General features: G+C 41.1%; 1 protein-coding gene across 1 annotated transcript; it reads left to right on the plus strand.

Annotated features, from left to right (window-relative positions):
• The first annotated feature begins 2,031 nt into the window (after nt 1-2,031).
• Nucleotides 2,032-24,630, plus strand: ACO1 (aconitase 1, soluble). Its single transcript, XM_009999471.1, is given in 20 exon segments — nt 2,032-2,128; nt 3,804-3,972; nt 6,697-6,834; nt 9,565-9,634; nt 9,743-9,926; nt 11,901-12,040; nt 12,454-12,625; nt 13,085-13,185; nt 14,118-14,234; nt 15,480-15,639; nt 16,571-16,706; nt 17,183-17,267; nt 17,545-17,701; nt 18,234-18,358; nt 19,140-19,244; nt 19,905-20,047; nt 21,422-21,569; nt 21,948-22,070; nt 23,084-23,269; nt 24,517-24,630. Coding segments are annotated over 20 exon segments (2,670 nt in total).
• The last annotated feature ends 1,942 nt before the right edge of the window (nt 24,631-26,572 follow it).

A 26,572-nucleotide genomic window follows, 5' to 3' on the forward strand; every position in this document is an offset into this window, starting at 1 on the left:
GTTATTTGCCTAGCACACTCTACACAAGTCATGCAAACCCTTTGAGAAGGTTCCAGTAATGAGATGCATTTTTTTTTTTTTTTTTTTTTTCTCCCAACTGCCCAGCAGAATGATTTTAATATATTTCAGTCAGCTGAAACTCCTGGAATCCTAGGGCTGCACCCAGGATTGCACAAATAATAAAGAACGGGTGTCTGGATAATTGAAGAGGGGGAGTAGCTTGGGCTGGATCAGCTGCTGTTTTCCAAGGCTGGGATGAGCCTGTTCATGTGGGTGGCTGGTGGCTGTTACCATTAGGAACCTCCTAATCTGCACTTCTGTCTTCCTGAAGGCCACTGTGTGGAATCTCATTTCAGATGTGACCTCTGTGCAAGCATTTTCAAGGTTGTAGGGCAGAAGACCAAGTGCCGTCTTTGGAAAGTGCAATCAGCTGCTGCCATGGCCGTGTGGCATTGGCCATGGTCAATGCAGTGACCCTGCACCAGTCCCAGGCAGCTAGATATCAGCTGACCTGTCTGCCAGCCTGCTCATGTATTTAGATTTCAGTGCCTGCAAAACATGAATAAATATTCTGTGCTGCAATCACAAGTTAATCTGTATCTATTGCAGTGATTACTCAAAAGCTTTTTGGTGTACTCAGTCTGCAGAGTATTGCTCCCTTGCATATCTTTGATGGATCCCTACCTCAAAATCTTGCTGCTTTACATCCTGGACCTTTCTTTGTCACCATTTCTGCCACCTCTCCATCTCAATCTGACCTCTAGCTTTGTTGCTGTCTTCAACATATGTGAAATGTCATTTGTGCTGGAGTACTTTTAAAATCCCCCATAAATGTGTTCCATATAATTGTATTCCTTGAACAGTCAATGGGACTGTCAGGTGAGGTAAATTAATTCACTCTGTGGCCTTGCATTAACTGTTTTTAACAAATAATGGACTTTGTGCATCTCTTTGCACCAAACATTCTTCATGGCCTGTCAAAGGATATGCATCTCATACCTTGTTGTGAGGTGATTTTGTGTTTCAAAAACTGGGGCAAAGGAAGATAATGTTACTTGAATGAAGACAGGAAGAATGCTGTGGGAAAGCAACAACACATTTGGAAATCAAGCTTCTGATCTCTCTTCTAAAAAAATTATAATTGTGACAGGGAATGGTGCCAGAGACTGGAAGAGAACTGTCCTTAGTTAGCTTGCTCCTTGGCATGTGTTGGTTTAAGGCAGTTCTCCCTTGCCAGAGTTCAGGCCTTAAAAGTGTCCTAGGAGCCATTCCGCTAGGCATTGTGCATGCATGTAACGTTTTCTGGAGACTGGGAGGTGTTTCTTGAGATTGAGAGATGTTCCTAGAGTGAATTTTATCTCCACTATGCTAGGTGGTCTTGATATTTGGAATATTTCAGGGTGCTTTAACTTCTATAAGTGAACCCTAAAAGTCATAGGTCCTGGCGGAATGACCTGTCCAGTAAACCATAGGATAGCCATAAAAAACTACAATTATGTTTATAGTATTTTTTTGTTTGTTTGTTTGTTTGTTTTTGTTTGTTTGGTGGCAACCCTAATGAATCTTTTTGAAATCAGGAGAGTTCCTGATTTGTCTCTGAAAGTTGGAGTTTGTAATCTTAGTGTGTGACCTTCTGGCTCAAGTAAAATTGTTGTGTTGTCTGCTTTAGTTGAATTGATTTTGATTTTTAATATAAATGCCTGTTTGTTCAGCTTTAGACCAATACTACTTAAGAAGTGGGACCACAGTGTTGTGGTGATTCGGGGATCACAGAGGCTCAAAGGGCAGTCTTGAAGCAGCATAAAGAAGAGAATAGTGCAGACATTGAACTTGTAAAACACATGGTGTGTCAGGATTTTTCACAATTCTCTTATCTTCCCGCTGACCTTTTATCTCTGGGCTGGACCTCATGTGTGGGACAGACACGTTGTGGGAAATGTGATACATGTACTTTCTATGCAGAACTGATGTAATGAAAACAGCATTGATTTTTCTTTTGTGCCTTAGGAACACTAAGAGTCTTGGATAACCATGAGCAACCCTTTTATGCGGATTGTGGAGCCACTGGATCCTAAACAGCCTCTGAAGAAATTCTTTAATTTGACCAAATTGGAAGATGCAAGATACGGTATGTTCCTTGCGTGTGCAACACGAGGAGAGCACTTGTTAATGTTGATGAACAGAACCCCAAGAAACATTGCAACATTGGATGGGATTTGGTCTCTGGAGAGAACTATGAAGTTAGGAGATGGTTCTTGGGGAAAAAAAATTAGTAAAATTTAATTCTGGAAATTCAGGACTACAGAACTGCTAGCAGAATCACAGTATTGTTTTCTCACGTGCTGTGCACACAGCAGTTCTCTTTTTCTTGAGCAGATGCAGAGGACTAGGCAGGACTAAGAGCACAAGTTTTCTCATATACCACTACACTACTGTGAAAGGCTGCAAAGGGCCTATCACTGGTATGACTGAGTCATCCAGTAAGTTTGTTCAACTTTTAAAAGTGTGGTTGCCAGAAAATCCTTTCTGAGAAGGTTTTCCTTTAGTTCCTCTTACACTTGCTAAATGTGGCACTGGTAAAAATCCTGTGATCTGTGCCACTGACTTTGAAAGCTAGTATACATAGCTTAGAGCTGCCATCTTGGGTATTTTTCCTCTTTCAAAATGGAAACAGCTGATTGAGAATGTTTCAGGAAACAAGAGGAGAAACATTTTCTCTGGACATCAGCATTGCATATCCACTGCAGGCTCAGGTAGTGTGTAAATGAGAAGTCAGTTAATGTCAGACTTAGTGTGTGAAAAGCAGAGATGAGTCTTTAAGAAATGACCAAATACTTCTATGGTGTTACCAGTTGATCCATTCCAGGATTCCAAGAAAAACTGGTGCAATTCTCACTGCCCAGCAGAAAAATGGAATAACTAAGCTACAGAAGAGCAGGGCGGGGGGGTTGGAGTTTTAAGAAAGCCAAAAGCAACAACAATGAAAACCAATAAAACCCCCCCCAAAAAAACACAACCAAAATTATTCGGAATGACTGTGTCCTGAATAGTAGTTGGGATTTTTTTATGATAGCAGTAATGAGGTCTCACTGTGACTAAGTGGCTTTTATGTCCTGGGTTTCCTGTGTATAAAGTTAGGACAAACTTCTCAAAATATTTTTGAATGTAAATATTCTCAGAAGAAATCAAACAGCTATTATTACAGTGGATTGGGGGAGAAGGAGAGAGAGAGGAAGAGAGACTTATTTTCCCTTCTCACCCATTGCTTGTAGTAAAGCTGTCATCTTCTCTAAGTATTTCAATCTTAAAGTAAAGGAAGATTAGCAGATGCACAGTCTTACTGCCTTTCAGCTTCCTTCTCCATCTCTGAAGAGGAAGAAGCTACTTAGACCACTGCAGCTATGCTTTTCAACATGTCGGGTAGAAAATTGTTTTTCTAGTACTGTGTTCAGTGACAAGGGTGAGAGGAAACTGCAGAGGACCAATGTAAGCACACCATGTTTTCAAAACAGTATTGCTGGGGAGATTGGGAGAGCTGTGGATAAGAGCCCTTTCAGCAAAGGTGTCTGTTGTGTCAAGGGACTGAGATGATAAATCTGCTCAAAGAGTTGGGTGGAGCAGGTCAGTTAGTACTGACTAAGCTGGAGGCTAGATAAGGGTATCTGATAATTTGGGATAAAGCCTTGTGAGAAGATTGGGACAGCACTTGAGGACCTGTCTGTCCCAGGTGTGAAACTCTGCAGTTGCTGATGTATGTCCTAAGGTAAAAACTGGAATTTGTTTCTTGCCTCTAACCCACGCAGCACGCCTGCCTTTTTCCATTCGAGTCCTCTTGGAAGCAGCAGTCCGTAACTGCGATGAGTTCCTGGTGAAGAAGGGAGATGTTGAGAATATTCTCAACTGGAAAGTGGTGCAACACAAGAACGTTGAAGTGCCATTTAAGCCTGCAAGAGTTATACTGCAAGACTTCACGTGAGTCTGATGTTCTCCAAAGGAAGAGGGGCTCTTGAAAGTGCAGCAATGCTCAGCTCGGGGTGGAGGGGTGAGCTGAGGGAAAGAATAGCAGCAAAATGTTTGGAGACAACATTTCCAGCTTTCCTGGGTGTCATGCTGCAGACAGCACTTGGAGAGGGAAACACTCATGAGTGAACTCATGAACTCTTCAAAACAGAGGGGAAGAAAATGGGATGATAAATTGCATCTGAATGAGGGAAATGAGGAAACATTGAAAAAAGGAATGTCTTCTTTACCCTAGAAATGCAACTTGAGATTCCTACCTAATGGGCTCTGAAAGCTGGTCCTTGCAGTGTGGTTAGTTCCCATGTGTCAGTATTTAACAGCCCCTAGTGGATTAATGAAGTCAATTTTCAGGTGGAACAGTATCTTCTGACTTGATAAAACCTTTGACTTGTAAGTCCATTGTCCTTTGTACCCTTGTCCTCTGCCTTTGTTCATCTTAGTTCATCTGTGGTAAGCCCCATTCTGCTAAGAGGTCCATTCATTTTTCTTTCTCCGAATAGTAGTGTCTTAGCTGTCATACCTTCTGTTTTGCATTTTCCCAGAGGTTGGCCAGATGCTGGAGACCCAGTATGGCTCAACTAATAAAGACATTGGGAGAAATTGGCACAGTCTTAATTGAAAAAAGCACTGATTCCTACGTATTTTTTTACCCACTGGTTGTTGTTAAGCTATTAAAAACCCGGAGCACAGAGGAAGCCAATCTTCCAAGCAAATGTTTTTCCATTTGTTATTGCACTTCTTTCTTGCCCCCTGCTCATCTGCTGAGGTTTATAAATTTGCTGGTAAGTCTGCAGAGCAGCTGCATTCATGAAAAATGAGATCTTGAAAATGAGATCCCTGAGTAGGATATCCTGGAAAAGATAGGTTTGACAACTTCCCCAAACCTGTTCAACAATTACATTCACATGTTCTGATTAGAATGATACAGTTTTCTAGATCTGGTCATTCTGTAATTATCATGAGTTCTTAGAAGACCGTAGATGGATGTCCAGTCTGTTCCTTTTAAATTGTATAGTATTTGTAAGCTGGCAGAATAACTCTTCCACTCTCATCCTCCCAGCCCTGCTCTCCCCCAAGCCATCTAGGTAGCATAGCATAACATAACATTGCATTTGCTGTTTTCCTTGGAATATGCATATCCTGGGAAAACAAATTGCTTCAAACTGCTGAAAACCAGTTAATCATGTCAATTTAGATAATATGAACCCTTATTTAAACACTCAGGATTTTCAAGGTGAAATTCAGTGGGAATTGCAAAGCCTTTTCCATTCTTCCTACATTGTTTCTGATGTATTTTAAAATTGTAATAGCTTCCTTATAATCAGAGGTGAGAACATAAACTCTCTCTGCTTTGGGCTACTCTCTCAGAAACGTAGTGTTCCCAGTGAGTTTCTGAAAGATTCTGGATCCTTACATGCTCATCACAGACATTTTTGTCTCAGCAGCCAGCCAAGTCAGATGGGCTGGTATGCAAGAGTTTCCTAATCAGATGGAAAACTGCTTGGTTGTACATACCTCTGTAGAAGCTGAGAATGTATGTGCTGAGAAGCACCAGGGACTTTGTTAAAATAAATATGCAAACGTGATGTATTAGGTAAGACGAGTGTTGAAGTGCTAGACTGCTCCTGGTTTACTGAGCTAAACTTGGGTTGGAAGTGGAGGATGGACAGAAGAATCTCACATGCAGTACTTTTGACTCTGAATAGCTTACTTAACCTCACATAGGAAGGAAGACTTAATTTAGGGATTTAAACATCATTTTTTTATTATGAGGCATACAAACATAGAGAAAAAGGCTGGTTTGTGTTTTTTCTAACTCACTGGGAGTTCAAGGGCTTGCAGGATTGTCACATGGTATGCGAGAAGGGAGAAATGTGCATTTTGGCCCATAGCCTGGAATGTGCCATTTTAATGTAATTTGTGATATAAGGTCTTTTGTCAGTGCTAAGTTCAAGAATTGGTTAGCAAAGATTAATGGTACACCTTATTTCTACCTTTCATACTTGTCCAGTGATCTGTCAGGGTGGTTAAATCCACCTCAGAAAATACAGTTATTCTGCACAGGTCTGTTGCAGTCACATCCTTTGTAATTTACTGCTGATAGGTGATGCCTACCAGCTCTGCCAGTTTCAGTTGAAGTATGGAAGGTACCAAACAGCTCTAATTATGGAAGAGATTCTCCTGTGCTTTGTAGAAGTTGGCAGAGATGACCCTTGCCTTAAAATCAGCTAACTAAACATAGCAAAGAATGAAAGAGAGGACATTGTCATTCCCAACCCCTTGTTTTTTAAACAGTTTGGGGAGGAGAGGAACAGAGCAAGGGAAAACAGTTCAAGGTCCCAAAGGAATGTTGACTAGGGCTAATTTTCCAGATTCCTCAGCCAAGCACATTAAGCTGCCTCTGTTACTTGATGAATTCTGGTTTTAACTTTTAATTCTCAAAGTGCTCAGGATATAGATACAGTTCTGTGCCTTCTGCTCTCCTGACTTTGTCTTCCCAAGGGTCCTGCCTCTGCCGTAGAGTAACGATCCCAAGTCTGAGGGTGCGGCTGTGGTTTGTGTTGTGTGGGACAGTGGGAGCGTCTGTTCTGCTTCTCAGGGTCTCAGTTGTGTTTGTCTGGTTGTTTGTTTTAATTTCCAAATTGTTCCACCTTGCCTGTTTCTCTTCCATTTTAGTGGGGTACCTGCTGTGGTTGACTTTGCTGCAATGCGTGATGCTGTGAAGAAGCTTGGTGGGGACCCTGAAAAAATCAATCCTATCTGTCCTGCTGATCTTGTGATAGATCACTCCATCCAGGTGGATTTTAACAGGCGGTAAGGATACAAAGTAACTCTTCTTAGTGGTAGTAAGCTGGGTCCAGATCCTGGTAATAAAGGTAGTTCCATTGCTGATATTCTTAGCCTTTGGACTATAACAGCCTATCCTCTAAGCAGTTCAACTGTTGTGTGTGAATTAGATGGGGGATTTTTATTATTATTATTTTTTTTTCTCTGTGGTGCATCTCTCAGCAGCACCAGCCTGGACTAAATGTTAGTAGAAACAGGCTCAATCCAGACCTGTGGTGATCATAATTTTCCATAATAACACTGCATTATTATTAGTTGCTTAGAAATAGCTTTTTCCACATGCAGTTTTTTGACCCTGTAGGACTTTTTGGAAGGGACAAGCGAGAATGTCTCCTTTCTTTCTTACTCACATAAGAATAGATCTGCCCTAGCCCAGCAGCAAGGAACTAATTTGCTAGTTCAGTGCCTCCTTGCAGAAGAGCACAAGACACTAATTAATATGGCCCCCATAAGTACAGAAAAGAAACATAACGTTATTCAATCCTCAGCATGCTACAAAAACACGAGAGCTCTCTAGACCCACAGTGAAAGAAAAGACTGCTGCAGAGGGGTCTGTCTGCCCTCCGTCTATCTTCGGCTACTCAACTGCTCCTCCTAACAGATCCTGCAATTACATGTTTCTCAGTGGTTTCCTTCCTTCTTCCAAACTCCTGAAGTTTTTTGGTCTGCAGTTACCTTGTCTGCTGAAATGCGTTTATTGTCCTCTGCGGGAGATAGTTTTGAAGCTGGCCACTTAAGTTTACAGCATTGCAGAGAAGAAAATGTCTAGGAAAATTTAATGTTCTGGTTTGGTTTGGTGAGTCTTTTGGTAGCAGGGGAAGGGCCCCAGAGTGGCTCCAGTATGAGGCTGAGAAGCTCCCCCTGCTCCAAAACCAGCCAGGAAGCTGTTTTAGAGACAAGAGATGTGCCTCTGTGATTGACATAGGGAAGCACTGAGATAAGAGCTGAGCAGAGAAGGACTTGAGGGAGAAGAGCTGTGCTGGAGAAGAACCGTGTTTGGTGAAGGAGAGAGAGCAGTGCTGGTGGTTGGCGACAAAGAAGGGGAAGAAGGTGCCCAAGCTGAAGTTTCCCTGCAGCCCATGGCGAGATGGCAGCTGTGCCCCTGCACTCATGGAGCAACATGAGTGGTGGAACATTCCCTGAAGGTGCTAACTTGGCCAGTGGACTTGGATTTTGTGGCCAGAGGATTTCTTGCCAGTGGACTCTGATTGCGCAGCTTTGGAAGACCCTGGTGCCAGGGGAGTTTGTTCGCAAAGCTGCCGTGACTCAGTGGGAAGCCCAGGCTGGAGCAGCTTCGGACCTCGTGGGAAGGACTCACAAAGGAGACTTTTGTGGAGGACTGTCCCATGGGAGGGACCCCATGGGGAAGCAGGGAAGGACTGTAAGGAATCCTTCTTCCTGAGGAGGAAGGAGCAGCAGGAACCACCAGCTTGTGAACTGACTCTAAGCCCCATCCCCTGTCCCCCCGAGCTGCTGGGGGGCAGCAGGGAGAGAAACTGGGAACAAAGTGATTTGGGCCCATTGATTGAGTGGCCATGGGACTGTTCCTAATTTAAAGAACATAAAGAGTGAATTCCCAGTTCCAAAATGTAGAAGCTTTAGAAATGTATTTGAAACTTGCCTCACAGAAGAATGTTGCCAGAGATTTTCAAATATAACTTTTTTCCTACCTTTTTTTAACTGTCGACTAGTAAGGATAAAAATGCTCACTATGCTGTTTCTAGTTGGCAGGGGAGAAAAACAGACAAAAATTTTTACTTACGTAACTGTTGAACATCAGCTGCCTTTAACTTTTTTTTTCTAGAGTTTCTGTATCTGTTCGTAACATAATACTAAGGAGTTTAGAAACAGAACATTAAAAATAATCATCTGAAGACTAATTTCTGGGGTAATGGGGATTCTAGCACTAATATATTAAACTAGAAACCTACCTTTTTTAGTTTGCATCATGTAGGTTTTTTAAGATATCTGAGAAATCATGCATTCCTTTGTGAACAGGGTATTATTTCATCTTTACCATAGGACAAAATTAACTATTATGATTCTTTTTCTTTATTATTTTAATAACATTCATTCTATGTTATCAGTAGTATCCAGGACTTCTTTTAGAGAATTTTTTGCTAATAATTACTTTTTGTCACAGCCTTATTTTATTTCTATTAGGCTCATGTATATATGGAGAGAACACTGACCAGCCCTGCACTGCAGTCCTTTCAAACTCTTCAGGCCTAGGTTAAGCAGCTGATTCAAGTGAAAAGTTTGTTAGCTCTGTCTGCCTTGAAACGCAGGGGCTTCAGCCAGCATGGTATTGTCAGTCATAAACTCTTTCAGCTGAAGTTGCAGGGCAGTTTTGTTCCCATTCCCTCTACTGCTTTGCTGATTGCTTCTGATTTAGATATTGGAAATTCTGTATTGCTGTAGCATGGGGTATAATTTTTCCCAGGTACATATATATATAATATGCAGATTAGCACTCACATTTGAACCAGGCTTCAGGTGTTATCTCTTAAGAATTCTTAAATCCTTTTCACTGGTTGCCTGTAGTTCACAGTTGCAGTGAGATTAAAAAGATGAGATTGATCAGCATTAACATTAGCTAATAACTCTTATTTTCTTTCAACCTTTGGGTTTTTCTGACCAAATATGAATTTCGGGTGGATACTTTTGATTCTGACAGCTGATGATTTTCATTTGCAGATCAGACAGCTTGCAAAAAAATCAGGACCTGGAATTTGAAAGGAACAAAGAAAGGTTTGAGTTCTTAAAGGTACCTAAAGAATTGATCCTATTTGCATGGGGAAAAGTGCAATGACGAGAATTTCTTCCAGTACTGATGTGCATTGAATTTTTTTTACTCCAATTCCTTCTATTTCAGTGGGGCTCTCAAGCTTTTAAAAACATGAGGATTATTCCACCAGGCTCTGGAATCATCCACCAAGTAAATCTGGAGTACTTGGCAAGAGTGGTGATGGATCAGGATGGCTACTACTACCCAGACAGCGTGGTGGGCACTGACTCACACACCACCATGATCGATGGCTTGGGAGTGCTTGGCTGGGGTATGTGCAGCAGTGTTTCATGTCAGGTCTTTTGGCTGGCTAAGCTGTGTTTCAGGCTCTGATGAGCTGACCCTGGCTGGCAGGTTAGCCCCCACCCAGTTGCTCACTCACTTCTCCTGCCAGCACAATGGGGGAAGAGAGGCAACATTCAAGTAAATGCTCATGGATCGAGACAAGGACAGTTTATAAGTCAAGGGCAGGGGTAGAGGAAAGAAAATAGGAGTGAGTGATGCAAAGAAAATCCATCACCACCTCAGCAGCACACCAAGGCCCAGCTAGTCCTTGGGCAACAGCTACTTTATAAAAACTCCCTACACCCCCACCTCCCATTTTTAATGCTGAACTTGATGTCAGATGGCATAGACTATCTCTGGTCAGTTTGGGTCAGCTCAGTATTAATTAAACTAAGCGGAAGTAGAAGGAGGTTTGAAAGTGGAAGATAAACCTGTGAGGGACTTTCCACTGGCAAAGTTATAAAACTGCTGCCTAATGTCAAATTCCTAGTAAATATCATGGGTTTTTTAGAGTTCATATGGCTATGACATCTCAATACTTTATTAAATTAACTAAATGAAGTGGTCACTTGAATTGCATTGCTCTAATTCTATTGTGCTTCCACAAAGGTTCCCACCTGCATGTGCCCAACCCATGTTGAAATTTAGTAGATATAAGGAGGATATTTCTGTCTTTAACAAGTAGCTTTTCTGTTAGTATTCTTTAGATCAGCTTATACTCTTGACTCTTGATAATCTTTCCTTCCTTCAAAATAACTTTTTAAGTTTTTGTTTGATGACCAGTTGTCACGACCCAGGTAGGGCAACCCAGGGAGATTCAGATTGGACCCACATGCTTTCTAAACTCCTTCTCGGAAAGGAGCCTCGTGTGGCTGGATCCAACCTTTGTCTCAGACCTGGCCCTTCCAGGGAGAGTGATTAAACTGTCACAGTCTCACGGCCAACTGTCCAATATCCCTTAATTATATTAAGGTGAAACGACACACCAGGTCTGTATCTGAATTAGGTTTAATTAAAACTACAGAAGGAATGTGGATACTTCAATTATTATTTTAGGCTGCATAATCATAAATGCTGACGTTTAGATCACAAGAGCACAATACATACATGTTTAAACTGCATAACCTGAGAAAAATATTGTGGTTAGGCCTTGCATTACTTAATGATTTTAGGAAGACGGAAAGAGTACGAGAATAAAAGTTTAGAGAGATAGAGAACAGCAAATCACCAGCGCTGGATCCAGTGTTGGGCCAGCCAGTGGGGAGAGTTGGTGTCAGGGAGGCTCCCAAAGCCCACTATAGCAGCTCCCCATTTCCTAGGCCTAGTTTTCTTGTTTCACAAGGATGAGCAAGCATGATTGAGCCGTAGGACTGAGGAGCTGGAGTGGACCTCCCCAGCCCTCCCACCTCTTGATCTTTGTCCTTATCTCAATTGCTGTACATGCAGGCCATCATCTTTGTCTCCATCCTCTCAGGCAGGCCTTTTGGGATGGAAAGGAGACTTTGTTTGAGGGGTTACAATGGGGTTTAGAAACCAATTCAAGCAAGCACGGGTCCTGAGGTCTACTCTCTCACACGAATAGTCATGGTCTACATACCTGTCACTTAAAGTGCACCATTTTCAATTCTGTGTTGGACATTCTTTCTTTATGCATTGTATATTTAAGTTGCTAAATAAAACTATTACATCTGCTCCTGTAAAAACCAAGCATCCTCAGAGTAAGTTGCCCAGTATCCTATCTAATAGCTGAGGAACAAGGATGAAAGTACAAAATGGAAGAAACTAAAAAGCCCTACCTTACAGAAACTAAAGCAAGATGAGTGTCCTGTAGGAGAAGGCTAAGACTTCTGGATGTCTGCTTTCTCCTTCCACACCTTAGATCAAGTGATCATCAGTCAGTTGTACTTCATGGGTTTATCACTGGCACGTTACTGTCTCTGAACACTCCTGTTGTATGCAGGTGTTGGTGGCATTGAAGCAGAAGCAGTGATGTTGGGCCAGCCAATCAGCATGGTGCTTCCTGAAGTGGTTGGCTATAAGCTGCTAGGAAACCCTCAGCCACTGGTAACATCCACTGACATCGTGCTCACCATTACCAAGGTAATGAACATGCCTGATGTTTTGCCATTGCTGCTGGAAGCCACGCTTACTCTGTATGACAGAGCTGCTGTGCTGTTTCACCATCTTCCTGGGTTTGCTGTCTCAATCTCACACTGTTTTCTTCTTAAAACATCATGTTTAGAAAAATACAGTTGTTCTAAAATACATTCTAGTTTAAATTAGAGGAAGAAACAAGTTTAAGAGGACTATATCCCTGTGTTGTACCTTATTATTGAAGCTTTCATCTTTGTATCCTCATCTTTGTGATTTAGTTTACCAAAGCCTTCTGGTTTCAAATGGCTATAGGTACCTTCAAGAAAGATTTCACTGAATTCAAAAGCTAGATTTCATAATGTACATGCTCAGATTGGTTGACATCTAGCAATGACTCAGACACTGTGTTTTTATAACAGCACCTTCGCCAAGTTGGAGTTGTGGGTAAATTCGTGGAGTTTTTTGGTCCTGGTGTAGCCCAGCTGTCAATTGCTGACCGAGCCACCATTGCCAATATGTGTCCAGAGTATGGAGCAACAGCTGCTTATTTCCCAGTGGATGATATTAGCATTGGTTACCTGTTACAAACTGGTGAGTATAAGAAGAGACCACGAGTTAAAGGTGTAACGGAAAGCAAGGACTCCAGGTCTATAGTCAGCAATGGGGTTGAATCAGGTGATGCCTTCTGAGCTTGAGTGGTTTTTTTTTTAATCTACTCCTGCTTATTCAGGCAGTTTCTTGCTCTTAGGGTCCATGTTTAGAAAGACTTGAGGTTTAGACCATTTCACAGCTGTCTTTGTAGTGCTGCCCAAAACTAGCTTGTCTGGGTGACAGAAGCAGGAACCCGAGTTTTTGGTCTGCAGAAGCCACCAAGTCTGCTAACTAGCTTTGTTTCTAGTGAGTCTCTAATATTTGTGCTGAAAGGGTCTCATAGTGCAATGTAAAGTGCAAACAGTGAAATCACCTAATATGTATTCTTTTCTTTTTCTGTCACATAGTAGTTCCTCAGTTTCATTTGCATTTTGCTTTTCCTATATCTGGCTTTCTTAGGCCGTGATAAGGAGAAAGTTATGTGCACAAAAAAGTATCTTGAGGCTGTGGAAATGCTAAGAGATTTCAAGAACTCCTCCCAGGATCCAGACTTCACACAGGTTAGAAACTGTCTTATGGCTCCTTGCTTTTTGCCCTGCCCTATTGTAGTATGACAATTGTCTGTTTTTCACTGGAACTAAGAAAGAATCTAGGGACTCCTTATCCTTTGGCTTGGTCTACACAGCTGTCCTAACTTAGGTCCCAATGGAATGAGTCAGCTGGCTCTCCAGGTGTGAAAACTTTGTCAGATTGACTCAGTTGAGCTGTAGCTGGTATGGATTCTACAGTTCTATCTTGTGTGAGCCTTGTCCCAGTTCGACCCTTCTGTTCAGCAAATTATTTTACTGTGGGAATCGGGACACTTAGAAAATCTGTGTGGTAACTGCAGACCACACAAGCTGTTTTCTGTGCAAGAAAGTCAAGATCTTTCTCTGTGTCTAGAAAACTCAAGAACATTCCTGATTTTCTCTACAGTAAGAGAGTAAATTACATTTGCATGTTTATTCATAAACCTTAGTAAATGTGCGAAGATGCAGCACACAATAAAACAAAGCTTACACATGAGTAAGGAATAGGAAACTATAGTATTTTCTTATTTATAATAGGCTGAATGTTTTTTCTCAAAGCCAAGATGAAGAAACTGCTTTGGTTTATGCCAGTATGAATTTCTTCACATCATTGTTTTCTGAAAAGGACCCTGCTGCTAGCATGTCAAAGGATACATAATTTGTATTGTTTAGAAGCTTAGTCACACACTGGGTTTTCAGCTGGGTTTTGAGAGCTGTACCTGGGAGCTGGCAGGGTCTAAAAATGGAATTGTTGCTTTCCTTCTGATCTTTCCCTTCTCATATGTCTTTGATAATTTCTGTAAACAAGCAAAGATGTGCAGACTTAGCTTTGGATCCACAGCAGAGATAAGCATACTTGTGGCTGAACTGGCTTCAACTTGTCATGCAGTGCTGAACCATACTTTGTTCCTCTTACTGAGCAGGTTGTTGAGTTGGATCTCCACACTGTTGTGCCTTGCTGCAGTGGACCAAAAAGGCCTCAGGACAAAGTTGCTGTGTCAGATATGAAGAAGGACTTTGAGGCTTGTCTAGGAGCCAAGGTAGGGACTAGGAACGTTTGGTCTTAAAAACTAATGTGTGCTTCTAAAAGTTGTCTAGTGTTTAGGAACTACATTCTGGGGTCGACTTGTGTGTTGTTTGTTTGCCTGTTTTCTGAAAATTAAAGGAGCCTGTTTGAATGCAGTTTAGAAGGTGGCATCAATGTTGGGTAGTTTAAAATCGGGGTGGTGTTTCTCTCACATGAAGGTGTTCATGTCCTATTGAAGCAGTAGTTCTTTCTAATTTTAGATCAGTCCTAGGCCGAACATGGTTTCAACATACACTGAGGATTTCTGAACTAGCCGTGATTGGTGGCATTAGTAGAGTGGACCAAGCAGCTGCTGCACTGTAGCCCTGTGCTAGCTACCCATCTCTTCAGATTTCCAAACCAAATCAGATTGTGCTGTGAGCTCCACAAAGTAGTTTTATGTTCAATACTGAGTCTGTTCAGCAGATCAGAATAGAATTGTCCTCATAACTCTTTGCTGTTGGAAGTAAAGGTAGGAAAAAACCCACTTTTTTTATATCATCCACTCAGAAATGGTCATAGAAAGAGCAGCAAGATTTTAATTTGAATTAATATGCCCAGACAATTAAGTTTCCAAAATCAGTTTGAATCCCTACCTGATATGGTAATCACCCTCATTAAACAACTGCAGCAATACCCAATAATTCTTGTTGTGTCACGTGTCCAAAACTCCATTAAATGACCTCATGCTTTCAGATCTCTTAAGTGTAATTTTTCATGATGTGAATGGTGCCTTCTTGCTCCTTTTTTTTTTTTTTTCAGCTTCCAGGCTTTTGCCTCAAGTCAGCTCTTGACTGTATGAGCATAAGTTTGAGCTGTTTGATATTCATGGCTTAAAAGTCTTACATGTTACGACTAAAATCTCAGGAGTAGGTTGTGTAACAAGACTATATGTGGTCAGGAATCTGGAGCATATGGGAACAAAAAGTGTCTGGGCAGTATGAAGAAGAGTATATTCGTAGAAAACACAAATACATTTTGCTGAAAATCCTGCCTCTTTTATCATTAAACAGAGAATAGAATAGACCTCAGAAAAATAATTTTAATCTGCCACCTTGACTGATCAGAGACACAGGCCTTCATCACCAGACCTTGAAGTGCAGGCATGGGTGTGACTGACAGATGCTTCTCATTTGTGAAATTCCCAGTCCATAGTAATTTCCAGTAAAAATATTTATATTAACCACATCCTTTTTCTTCTTACTTTCTCCTCTTACAGCAAGGATTCAAGGGATTCCAAATTGCCCCAGACCGACACAACAGTATAGTCAAATTTAGTTTTGAGGGCTGTGACTTTGAGCTTGCTCATGGTTCAGTGGTGATTGCTGCCATCACAAGCTGTACAAACACCAGTAACCCCTCAGTTATGCTGGGAGCAGGTAAGTGTATTTGCTTCATGTGCAGTAGTTTCTCTATGGGTTTGGCTGTGTGTCCTAAAGACAATACAGCACTGATTAATTTCTCCGTGTGCAGTGCTAGTTTTGTCATTTGGAGTGCTAAAACTGAGCTTAGTCCCTAAGGGTGGCAGAAGTAATTCTGAAAATGGTAGCTAGAGAAGTGGGTTGAAGAAAATGTAATTTTCCTGCCCTGTCTTCTGTACAGGGCAAGCTGGAACTGAATTAACCAGCACTTGTGACAGTGGTTCAAATGCACAGAAGCTGTTATGTAGAGCTGAGAAGAGGCTCAGAGCCACAAGAGAAGGGACAGTGAAGAATGGTCTATGGGCTTAAGTCTGATCTGGCAGAAGAGTACAGAACACATGCTTAGCTAGTTGTTACAGCAAGAGTCTGAAGGCATCTGTGGCATGTGTGCCCCTTCCCAGGCACATAACAACTTTTACTTCCTAGCAACAGCAACAAAAGCAATCATAAGCCAGGATGTGGGATGAAAAGGGAAGTGGAGGAGAGACTTGCTGTATTTCTTATTCCTTTGGAAGCAGCAGGATTGAAAAAAGTCTCCTAGTGCACTTGCCTTTCACAGGACATCCATATCAGCATAATTATTTCCTCAAGTCCATCTGATCACAGAAATAGAGCTGGATTTCTTCTAAGGATCAAGAAGTTCCCTTTGCTCTAGGGATCTGTATCTCTCAATTGTGCCACTTGGAGTAGGGTACAGTTTCCTTGAGTGTTTGGCTCTCAGGCTCATGGCATCCATTTTTAACCCTTCCTGTGGCTTATTATTACATTTTGTTGCTGGAAATGGAGCCTTTTCTGTTTTCCAGCCATTAAATCATACCTCTGTTAACCAGTTGATATACCAAGCTGTCTGCTTCCAGGAAAAACTGCAGCTATCCTTTGCATTTTTCAGGATTGCTTGCTAAGAAAGCTGTTGAAGCTGGTTTGACCGTGAAGCCGTACATTAAAACCAGCCTGTCCCCAGGAAGTGGGGTTGTCACTTATTACCTGAGGGAGAGTGGAGTTATGGGTTACCTTTCCCAGCTTGGGTAAGAGTGGTTTTCCTGCTGTTCTTACTGTGGCTGCTCAACTAGAATTGCTAACAGCAAGCAGTGCCCTAGAGTATCTCTATACAACTTAAAAGATATGGCACGTGCCCTACAGCGTGAGTGAATACACTGCTGCTATACTGGCTGACTGCTAGTGAGGAAGGCCTGTTGCCAGCTCTAGCGTCTGGAAGACTCATGTTCTTAAGCAGGAAAATGGGATATTTTTCAAGATTTTTGTTGTGTTTTTCTTTTTAATAGCATAAATAACAAGATATTGTTCAACTTGCTAGATAATACGTTTCCCAGATTTATTCTGCATGTTCAGACAGTCACTGCAATGATAATAATGGAACTTTCTCAAAAAAGCTGTTTTCAGCAGCAATTAATCTGTTAAAACAGTATATCTTCTGAAGGTCAGCTGCTAAGGGGTTAAACCTCTTGCTCTCTGTCTGCTGATGTTTTTGTGCTCTCTCTAGGTTTGATGTGGTGGGTTATGGCTGCATGACCTGTATTGGCAATAGTGGACCTCTGCCAGAGCCTGTGGTTGAGGCCATTACACAGGTATGCAGTTTCTCCTCTGCAGCTTGTTTAGGGAAGCCATTCTCTGCTGTGTCGCATTCTGGCCCGTGTCACACTGTGCACTAACTTCTCTCAGCTGTGTGTGCAGTAAATTCCACCTATATACTCCTTCCCGTGGAAGCGGTTTGGGGTTGTTCCGGAGGGGGCAGTTCTGTGACTGCCTGTCATTGATGCTGTGGTGTGGTGCAGCCCTGCAGACTCGCTGGGCATGTGCAGCCTGCCAACACCTCCACTGCCTTTGTGTCTCAAACTTTTGCAGGGAGACCTGGTAGCAGTGGGTGTGCTGTCTGGGAACAGGAATTTTGAAGGGCGCGTCCATCCCAACACCCGTGCCAACTACCTTGCCTCTCCCCCCCTGGTGATAGCCTATGCGATTGCAGGGACCGTCCGCATCGACTTCGAGAAGGAGCCTTTGGGTAAGGTGGTGTCAGGATGCTTCTTTTCACAGTTGATCAGCTAAACTGGTTGGAATTACGCTGTTCAGAAACACTTGTTCTCGGGAAATGCTTCAAATGACTGAGGACCTCTGGGCTCAAGGCCTGCAGTTGCTAAGAAAGAGAGTCTCTTATGGTGGAGAAAGGGAGAAGCCAAACCTGAGGAGTGTTCTGATTTTGGTTATGTCTGGGTGACAGTCTCTGATGAGCAACCTGATCTAGTAGACTTTCTTTGAGCAGGTAGTTCAGCTAGACAGACTTCAAAGATTGTTTCCAACCTAAATTATTCCCTGAATTTATTCTGGACTGGAATCCATTGGAAATCAGGAAAGGAGTCCTGTGTACAGGCACCGTCAGGTGTCAGACCCTTCTCTCTTCTGCCAGACCCTTGTAGGAAAAATTGTGTCTCATGCATCTTGACAAGGCTAGAAGGAACACATAGCTAAAGGACACCATGATGAACTTTTTCTTTCTTTCTTAATGGAAAACGAATGCAACAAACCATTTTCTGCAGGGATAAATGCTTCAGGGAAGAAGATTTTCCTGAAAGATATCTGGCCAACAAGAGATGAGATTCAGGCTGTAGAGCGTCAGTTTGTTATTCCTGGGATGTTCAAGGAGGTCTACCAAAGAATAGAGGTGAGTTGATCTCCTGGGCAATATTTTCATTGATGTACTGTGCTATTCTGAAGATGTTAAATAAGCAGGTCTTGATAATGAAATTAACCTTTTCCTTCCATTGCTGCTGCTCCTGTTCTGACAAATGTTCAAATAAGATTTTTTTCTTTTTTTCTTTTATTTTTTTTTTTTAATATCTTCTGGTTAATTAATAATTTCTTACAGACAGTCATGTCCTGAGAAATTCTCCTTTTTAATTTTTTTTTTTTTAAGGTAACAGACAGATGATGTGTTTTAAACAGACTGATATTGGAAAGTAAGATACTGCAGCTTCACAGCTGATGTAAAATTCATTTGCATTCCTTAACAGCATTCACATCAGAAAAAAACTCTCACCTCGTAATGTGTGCCTGCAAGTCTTTCTCAGGTGTTGGAATTAAGTATTTTTAAGGTTTGCAGGTTAGGAAAGCTTAACATTATTGGTAAAAACACTTGAGAATTAAAAAGTGTTATCTCTGTATATAATACAAGTTATTGTCAGAAAACTGGATGAGCAGCTCTTCTTTTGTAATGAAGTGAGGATTTTCCTGCCTCTCTTAATAGGTAGAATCATTAAAAAAAAATAAACCAACAAACAACCCAAGAACTTTATGTGTATTGTCATAGGCATTTCACAAAAGTGCTTTAAGAAATGTACAAGGCTTTTGTTGTAGTCAGATTTTTAATTTTACCTGGATTCTGAAGTAATTCCATTGCTTTTGAAAACTTAGATATCAACAGGATGTTTCTGTGTGTTTTTCAGACAGTAAACAAATCTTGGAATGCCTTAAATGCTCCTTCAGATAAACTATATACTTGGGATCCAAAGTCGACTTACATCAAGTCTCCACCTTTCTTTGATGGTCTGGTATGTGCCTTCTTTGAGTCAAGACAAAGTCTGTAGTGGCCTTGACTGATGTTGAAGGTGAAGCAAAGCTATTTCAGGGCTGGGAACATCCATCATAGCCTGTTGAGGCCTTGGTTCTCAAACATTACTGTTAGGGTTACACTGCTGAATTGATTATCATGCAAGGCATGAGTGACTGAAAATTTTAAGGATTCCCCGTCACTTCAGGGCTTCGAAAAAGTCTCCATTTCTCCTTAAATTGAAATACTTTTAGGTAGTCTCAAAGCATAGGAAATGAAATCTACAATTTTGCTTGCATTTTGCACCAAATAGTTCAGTGTTTAGGTTGCTATTTGAGTACCATTTAAAAGAAAATGCAGATCTCAATGCATGCAGACGTCTAGGAATCCTGGATTTCCATTTGCATTCATGCATGTACCACAGGAAACCTCACCTAATTTTTTTTGCCTCATATGTCTTTTTTCATTTATGGACTTACTGACAGACAGCCAAGACATCATATTTTGTTCAAGAATATTAACAGTTTTAAGAGGGCTGGGTTTTTTTCTTTCTTCTAACTTGCATAAGAAGGGAGACTTTATTTTGCAATTTGCTCTTTTGAGAAAGGTAAAGGAATTCTGTCATATTTAAATGATTTTGTTTGCATTTGTGTCTGTTCAGACCTTGGCTCTTCAGACCCCAAGAACAATAGAAGATGCTTATGTCCTCTTGAGTTTTGGAGATTCTGTAACAACTGATCACATATCTCCAGCTGGGAATATAGCAAGAAATAGTCCTGCAGCCCGTTATTTGACCAGCAGAGGGTAAGCATTACTTCTTGTTCAAAATTGGGAAACAAGCCACAAGTACCATACTGTGTTACATACGTATGTATACCTTGGTGGATGCCTGAAGAATATATAAAGGAAGAAAGAAAAGCATTTATTTCTCTGCTATTTCAGTAGCTCTCACCAACTTTAAGAACTTACATAGAGTGTGCACCTTTATGATGTTGGAGAGCTGATACAGAGAGAGAGGAAGAAGAAAACTTTCAAGCTAGTTTTTACAGTAAGTCTGTTCATTAGAAAGGGAATTGGATTTGTCTTCCTGTAGAATCAAAACACAATCATTGTCTTTCATGCAAAAAATTGGTTTTATACTCACTTCTGTGTGTGCAACTCTTTTATGTATCTGGGTTATCAGGAGCTACAGAACATCCACAAGTTTAGGTTTCAGACAGCTGCAGAAACTAGCAAAACTATTCTCATTGGATCCCAAACTGCTGTAAAATGGTGGCCTTTTTTCTGTGACCAGACTGTCCGTTTAGTACTCTGGTTTCAACTTAAGGCAAGAACAAAACTTGCTGAGATTCCTTCTTCAGTCTTCATAGATAATACAATGCTTTTATTATCTGGTTTAGCACTTCTTAAAACTTCACTGGTGTTTGAGGAACAGCACTGACAGTATTAAATAAATGTTTTCACTAGACCTAGTAATTCTGGAGAGGAAATTTATTAAAACAGTGTGATCTACTGAAAACTAACTGCTCTGGACTATTTGGCACTCTCATGTCAGTCACTTTGAAGTCTAAATAGTCCTACAGATGTTACAAAACAGATGTTGTATGTCCTAGTTGCTATCTGGATGTAGCCCAGTGCAAACAGTCCAATTTTCGGTCACATTCCAGCATATTTTTTTGTGTCATGGTTAGGCTGGAATGTCACCTCATTCCCATATCTCTGTTTGCAAATGAACTTTCTCATCTGTAGTTCTAACTTGCAGCAGAGGCCGTCTCTGCCTTTTAGATATTTAGCACAGGAGTGTCTCCTCCTTCATTCTAGATGCTGTGGTAATATAAACAAAGAAGAGGATTTTCAGTAGCCAGCTATTAAGAATTATGTTGCCTCTTCTTACCTAATATGAACTATATCCTTGCATTGCTATCAGACGCTGCCTTCTAGGGCAAGAACTGACAGTACTATGGAAGCTGCTTTTTGTACCAAACTGTAGACAGAGTTCTGTTATTTTAAATATATTTTTCCCTACATAAGTAGAAGTATCAGCTTATTGGATACTGCTGCCATGATGAGAAAGAAATATGAACTATCTGGTTGTTACTTATTTTTGCTAAAGCACAGAGTCCTTCAGCCAAAGCCCAACCGTTTCCTTTTTTCCTTTGTTTTCTTTTCCCTTAATAGCTTGACACCCTGAGAGTTCAATTCTTATGGCTCCCGCAGAGGGAATGATGCTGTCATGGCCAGAGGAACATTTGCAAACATTCGCTTGGTGAACAAATTTATTGATAAACAAGGGCCTCAGACTGTCCATTTCCCTTCTGGGGAAACTGTAAGTACAGCTGCTGCTCTACACTGAGGCTTTGTGACAGTAGAGTGGATCAGTACTGGCTTTCTTTCTTACATCTTATGTCATTTACTCAAGATCCTTTAAGTAAAGCTAATGAGGGGACAGGAGCCCTATTGCAGTGCCATCAGGCATAGCAGGGGGGAGTATAACCACTGCAGAAGCAGTAGTGGAAGTTGCAGGTTTGGGTTGGGAGTGAAATCAGGCCAGAGCCACAAAGCCCTGTCTGGTTAATATAATTAAAGTGCTGTTAGGCAGCAAGTGTGGGCTTCAGCTGTTTGTGTGGGGACACTTTTCCTTGTTTCCCTGGAATTGTGCTTCCTCTCCAAAGTGTTTATAAAGTGCTTGGTGCTTTCACTCCAGCTGGACGTGTTTGATGCTGCAGAAAGATACAAGCAGGCTGGCCACCCTCTGATTGTACTGGCTGGGAAGGAGTATGGTGCTGGTAGTTCCAGAGACTGGGCAGCTAAAGGACCATTTCTCTTGGTGAGTGACTATGGTAAACTAGGAGGAGCGCAGTGATTGAAAGTGCATTAATTTGTTGGGAAGACTAGCTTGTGGCCAACATCCTGGGTAGCTCCTCCCTTTTGGTGGCATGAGCTGTTTTGACATCTCAGCTGCCTCCCAAGAGCCACAGTAGACTTGCAAAGAGCTACTTAAACATTTATAGATCTTGTTCAGACTGGAAACCTTGACTGATCTTCAACTAGAAGTCCACAATAGCTACACCTGAAAGGCCAGTTTCTTTACTTCTCTTTCCCATCACCCAGTAAACCTCTGGTCTGCTTCCAGATGCCTCTTTCAGCTAAGCAGGGAAGACAAAAAAGGTAAGATAATAGTATGAATGAAAATTAAATTTAGCAGGGCTTCACCATGCAGATGGTAGGGATGCTTAGCAGTGTTGTTACAGAAGCCTAATAGCAAACCATGAATATTAAATGCCTGTTTTATTCTTGTCTGTCCTGTCTTAACCATTTGCCAGGCCAAACAGATTCAGTCTCAGTGTGGAATTTGTGAAGTCAATTTAGGAGAGTTGCTGTTTAAGACTATGTTAATCTAAGATTTTTATTTTGGTTTGTGGTTTTGTTTTGTTTTGTTTTTTTCCAGGGTTTTTTTTTTTTTGTCTTATCTGTATTAACATGTACAAATTTAGAAATCAGTTAAGCTCTATCCTGGAGCTTGTAGTGTGGGAGGGCAACACTGAATTAGCAAGAGTTAGGGAAGTGGCTAGTGGTGTTCTACATAAGATGTGTTAAAGAAGTATGCAGGATTCCTGAGAAAGCCTATGTAATTTTTTGACCATCAGACTTCTAAAGGTGTTGGAAGGTTACCATATCATCAAGTCATCCTGGACAGTCTGCTGTCCACTGAACTGTCAACTCTCCTAGCAGCTGGTAAATGAAATGGAGGAGACCACAAATGTTCCATTTTCCTTCCTGTGAGCACAGAAAGAATGTCCTGAACCATGAAGATAATGACACCTGTTGTCTGTTTCTCAGGGTGTTAAGGCTGTGCTTGCTGAAAGCTATGAGAGAATTCATCGGAGCAACCTTGTAGGGATGGGAGTGATTCCTCTGCAGTATTTACCTGGAGAGGATGCAGGGACTTTAGGACTCACTGGACGGGAGCGTTACACGATTATCATTCCTGAAAAACTAAAGCCACAGATGAAGATCCAGATTAAGGTATGAGTCATCTAAGGGCTGAATCACTGTAGTTTCACTCAAATTTAATTGCCTCTTCAAACAATGTGCTTTCATATGTCAATAAGCTCCTCTCACTCGAGAACTGAGATGGTAAAGGGAATGAAAATGGTCATTGTAATAGGGTTTTGCTCTGAGAGCATATAAAGTCAGAGTGCCCAAACTCTTTTGTTTAGCAAGTCCTGTATTTTGCACCAGTCTTTCAGAGTCCACTATAAATGCTTCTGTCTCAGCTGAAAGTTTGAAGCACAATAGAAATTGAACTGTAAGTATTAAATTAAATAAAGTAATTTCTTGGAGTGAATAAAAAATAATTGACAGTTCAGCTAACAGAATGCTGTATATTGCAGCATTCAAAGTGAGGCTAAACAAACCCAGTATGAAGTCTAGTTAGACTTTAGGCCATGTATTTGAAGGACTGCTTTTTGTCTGCCTTTGCCTCCAGACCTGTGCTCTTTTTAGAAATGTATTAGCATCTACAATAAAAAACTGGTGTATTTTTGATTGGGGCACTTGTAAAACTGCTTATTTAAGTAGACTTTGATGCTGTTAAGTTTTTCACTGTTATGGGCAAAAAAATTTACTTACCGCATGTTCATTTAATGCAGGTGGTCTCCCTGGATTAATTTCTAGCAATAGTTGTTTACATGTGCCTCATTAACTGCCCTAATGGTGTAAATCCCAAAGGGCTGGTCAGCTTAACAGTCACAGATGAGCATTGTGCATTCATCTCGCAGTACCTGACTAGGGGAGTCTTCAGTAAAATACAGTGTATTTCTTCACTTGGTGCAATTATCTGAGTGCTTTTGTGATTCCCAAACATGACGCCTCAAAGAAAGCAAATGAAATTAGTATTTCTGTTGTATCCCAGCCAGAAGGATGACTGCACAGAGGAACATCAAGAAGTAGTATAGCCACTTGGAAGGAGGGTCAGCTTTCATATCAGGGTCATGCTTTCATATCAACAGTAAAGCTACACAGGGCAGCAAATGCATGCGAGGAGACTCCATACTGTGCTTATTATGGTTTGTTTTAAACCACTTTCCTCTTAAGCAGATGGCTGTAGCCTGGTGTGGAAAGAAATACTGATGTCCAGTGCCTGTGCACTTCAGCTTTCTATCACAGTTTCTTAAGATGGCAAAACTACCATAGTAGTCCTTATTTGAATATGATGTCATGTAACGTGTGGAAAGTTCTGCTGCTTGACTGACTTTCTTTGACCCCCACAGCTGGACACTGGGAAGACCTTTCATGCCATCATGAGATTTGACACTGACGTGGAGCTCACGTACTTCCACAACGGTGGCATTCTGAACTACATGATCCGTAAAATGGCATCCTAATAAAAAACACTAAGCAAAACCGTCCGCTGCAAGCCTGCTTCTGGTGAGCACAGCAAAACTATGGTAATCAGTGTGAACCACAAAGAGAACAGTATTTTCATGGATTGTATTAGAAGGCTTGTTGCAGTCCTGTGTTTCAGGAAACTGGGCATACTTGCCCAGTTGAAGTAAACAGCATTTATTACTTGTTTCATATGGTGGTTGGCTTGACTTACCTTAGAATTCAGTGTGAAAGTCATTAAAATACTGCTGGAATCTATGGAACTGTTAAAGATCATGTGGTGATTTCATGTATTTGGTTCCTTTAGTTTGAAGTTAAGTTTTATGCTTATATCAGTGGTCCAAAAATTAACTGACAGTATAAAAAATAATCATTCTTCCTTTCTGATTACCTGATATTTACTTACCTTCTTATTCAGTTGACCAGAAACTGAATCTAATACTGAATTTAATTATTTAGCTGTTTATGAATTTTAAAAAATGTGAACTTTGTTGCTTAAAATCTAAGCCTTTGTGAAAAGGTGGACCTATTGGGGATAATATTTCTAATGGATAAAATTAAATTTATTTTCAAGAAGTTTGGTGGTTTTTGTCATGTTGTCCTCAGTACTGAGATGCAGAACAAAACTTTTAAACTTTTCTCATTGTCCCTGTAGGAGCAGAGTCATTCAAGTCTTGCCTTCACATGTTTTAATTGTTTGTTCCTTTAAATTATGTGCATGGGACAGGGTGAATAGGATACTGGCAGTCTTCCTGTAACCCAGCAGAAGTGCATCTGCTGTGGTGTAGTTTGTGTCCTCAAGGTGACTGTCTACCTCCATTTTAAGATCCTTGTTATGGTAGTTAGCAACTGGTGATGCACTAACACATTGGTTGAAGCCAGTGACTGCCCAGTCCATGTGAATCTATTGACAATGATGATAAATATCCTCTTGCTCAGAGATAAACAAGATTATAGTACTAATCTTTACTCTAATGTGGCCAGGTGCTGATGAGGGGCCTGGTGTATCAGGCAACATACAGAAGTTTTTATACATGGAAACAGAACACCTACTATTTCAGCTTAGTGCAGTATGGTTACACATGCACTAAAAGGCCGAGTCCATCCACTTCCAAAAACAGCTGGTAAAACAAAAAAGTATTCAGATTCTCTTGATTCAAAGGGGAAGTGCCTGAAGGTAAGCACTCTAATGCTCAGCTGTGGCTATCACAACTGCACTTTTCAGAACAGCACAAAGAGAAGCAGCTTCTAAAGAACAGATTTCATAACTAAAAAGGCTGACCGTGCTCAGAAAAGGCTCTCTTTCATGATCACCACTTTCCGTGTGTAGAGTATTGGCTTCTCGGGCCTACAGAGAAATTCTTCAGAAAGATTACAACAAAAATATCCCCATGAGATACACAGAAGCAATGTGAACTACCTAAAGAACAGAAAACAAGGTAATAGTGAAGAATTTTCCTTCATTTGCACGTCATGTATCTTTAACAAATACATAAAAATCAAGATCATTAGGAAATTCAGAGAAGCCCCAGTGTTGCCTAAACATGGCTCAGGATTTGTGACATCTAGAAACCTATTTTAAAGCAAACAAATAAAACATGCCTGGTTCTAGCAATTCATACTAAGGAAAAATATACCATGTTATATTTGTCAGGTTGAGAAAGCAAGGCTACAACAAGGCCACATAATGGACAGCATTTATACCATTTGTTCCTTTCTTCCTTCTACCCTCTTTGGTCATAAGGCCATCAAACCCTTGTGAAGACTGAAGTTATGTGAGACTCCCTAAGCAGAAGGGAGAGCTGCTTCTCCAGGAAGTTCATGGTTTGGAAAGAAGGCTCCAGAGACCCCTGAAATTACAGGCAGAGAATGAGGCAACAGCTACAGTCTGGAGCTGGGAATTTGCAGCTCATGCAAAATCATGCAGAATCATCTGAGAAG

This window comes from Chaetura pelagica, unplaced genomic scaffold (genome assembly GCF_000747805.2).
Source record: "Chaetura pelagica isolate M959 unplaced genomic scaffold, ChaPel_1.0 scaffold716, whole genome shotgun sequence".
In the NCBI taxonomy this organism is placed as follows: Eukaryota; Metazoa; Chordata; class Aves; order Apodiformes; family Apodidae; genus Chaetura; species Chaetura pelagica.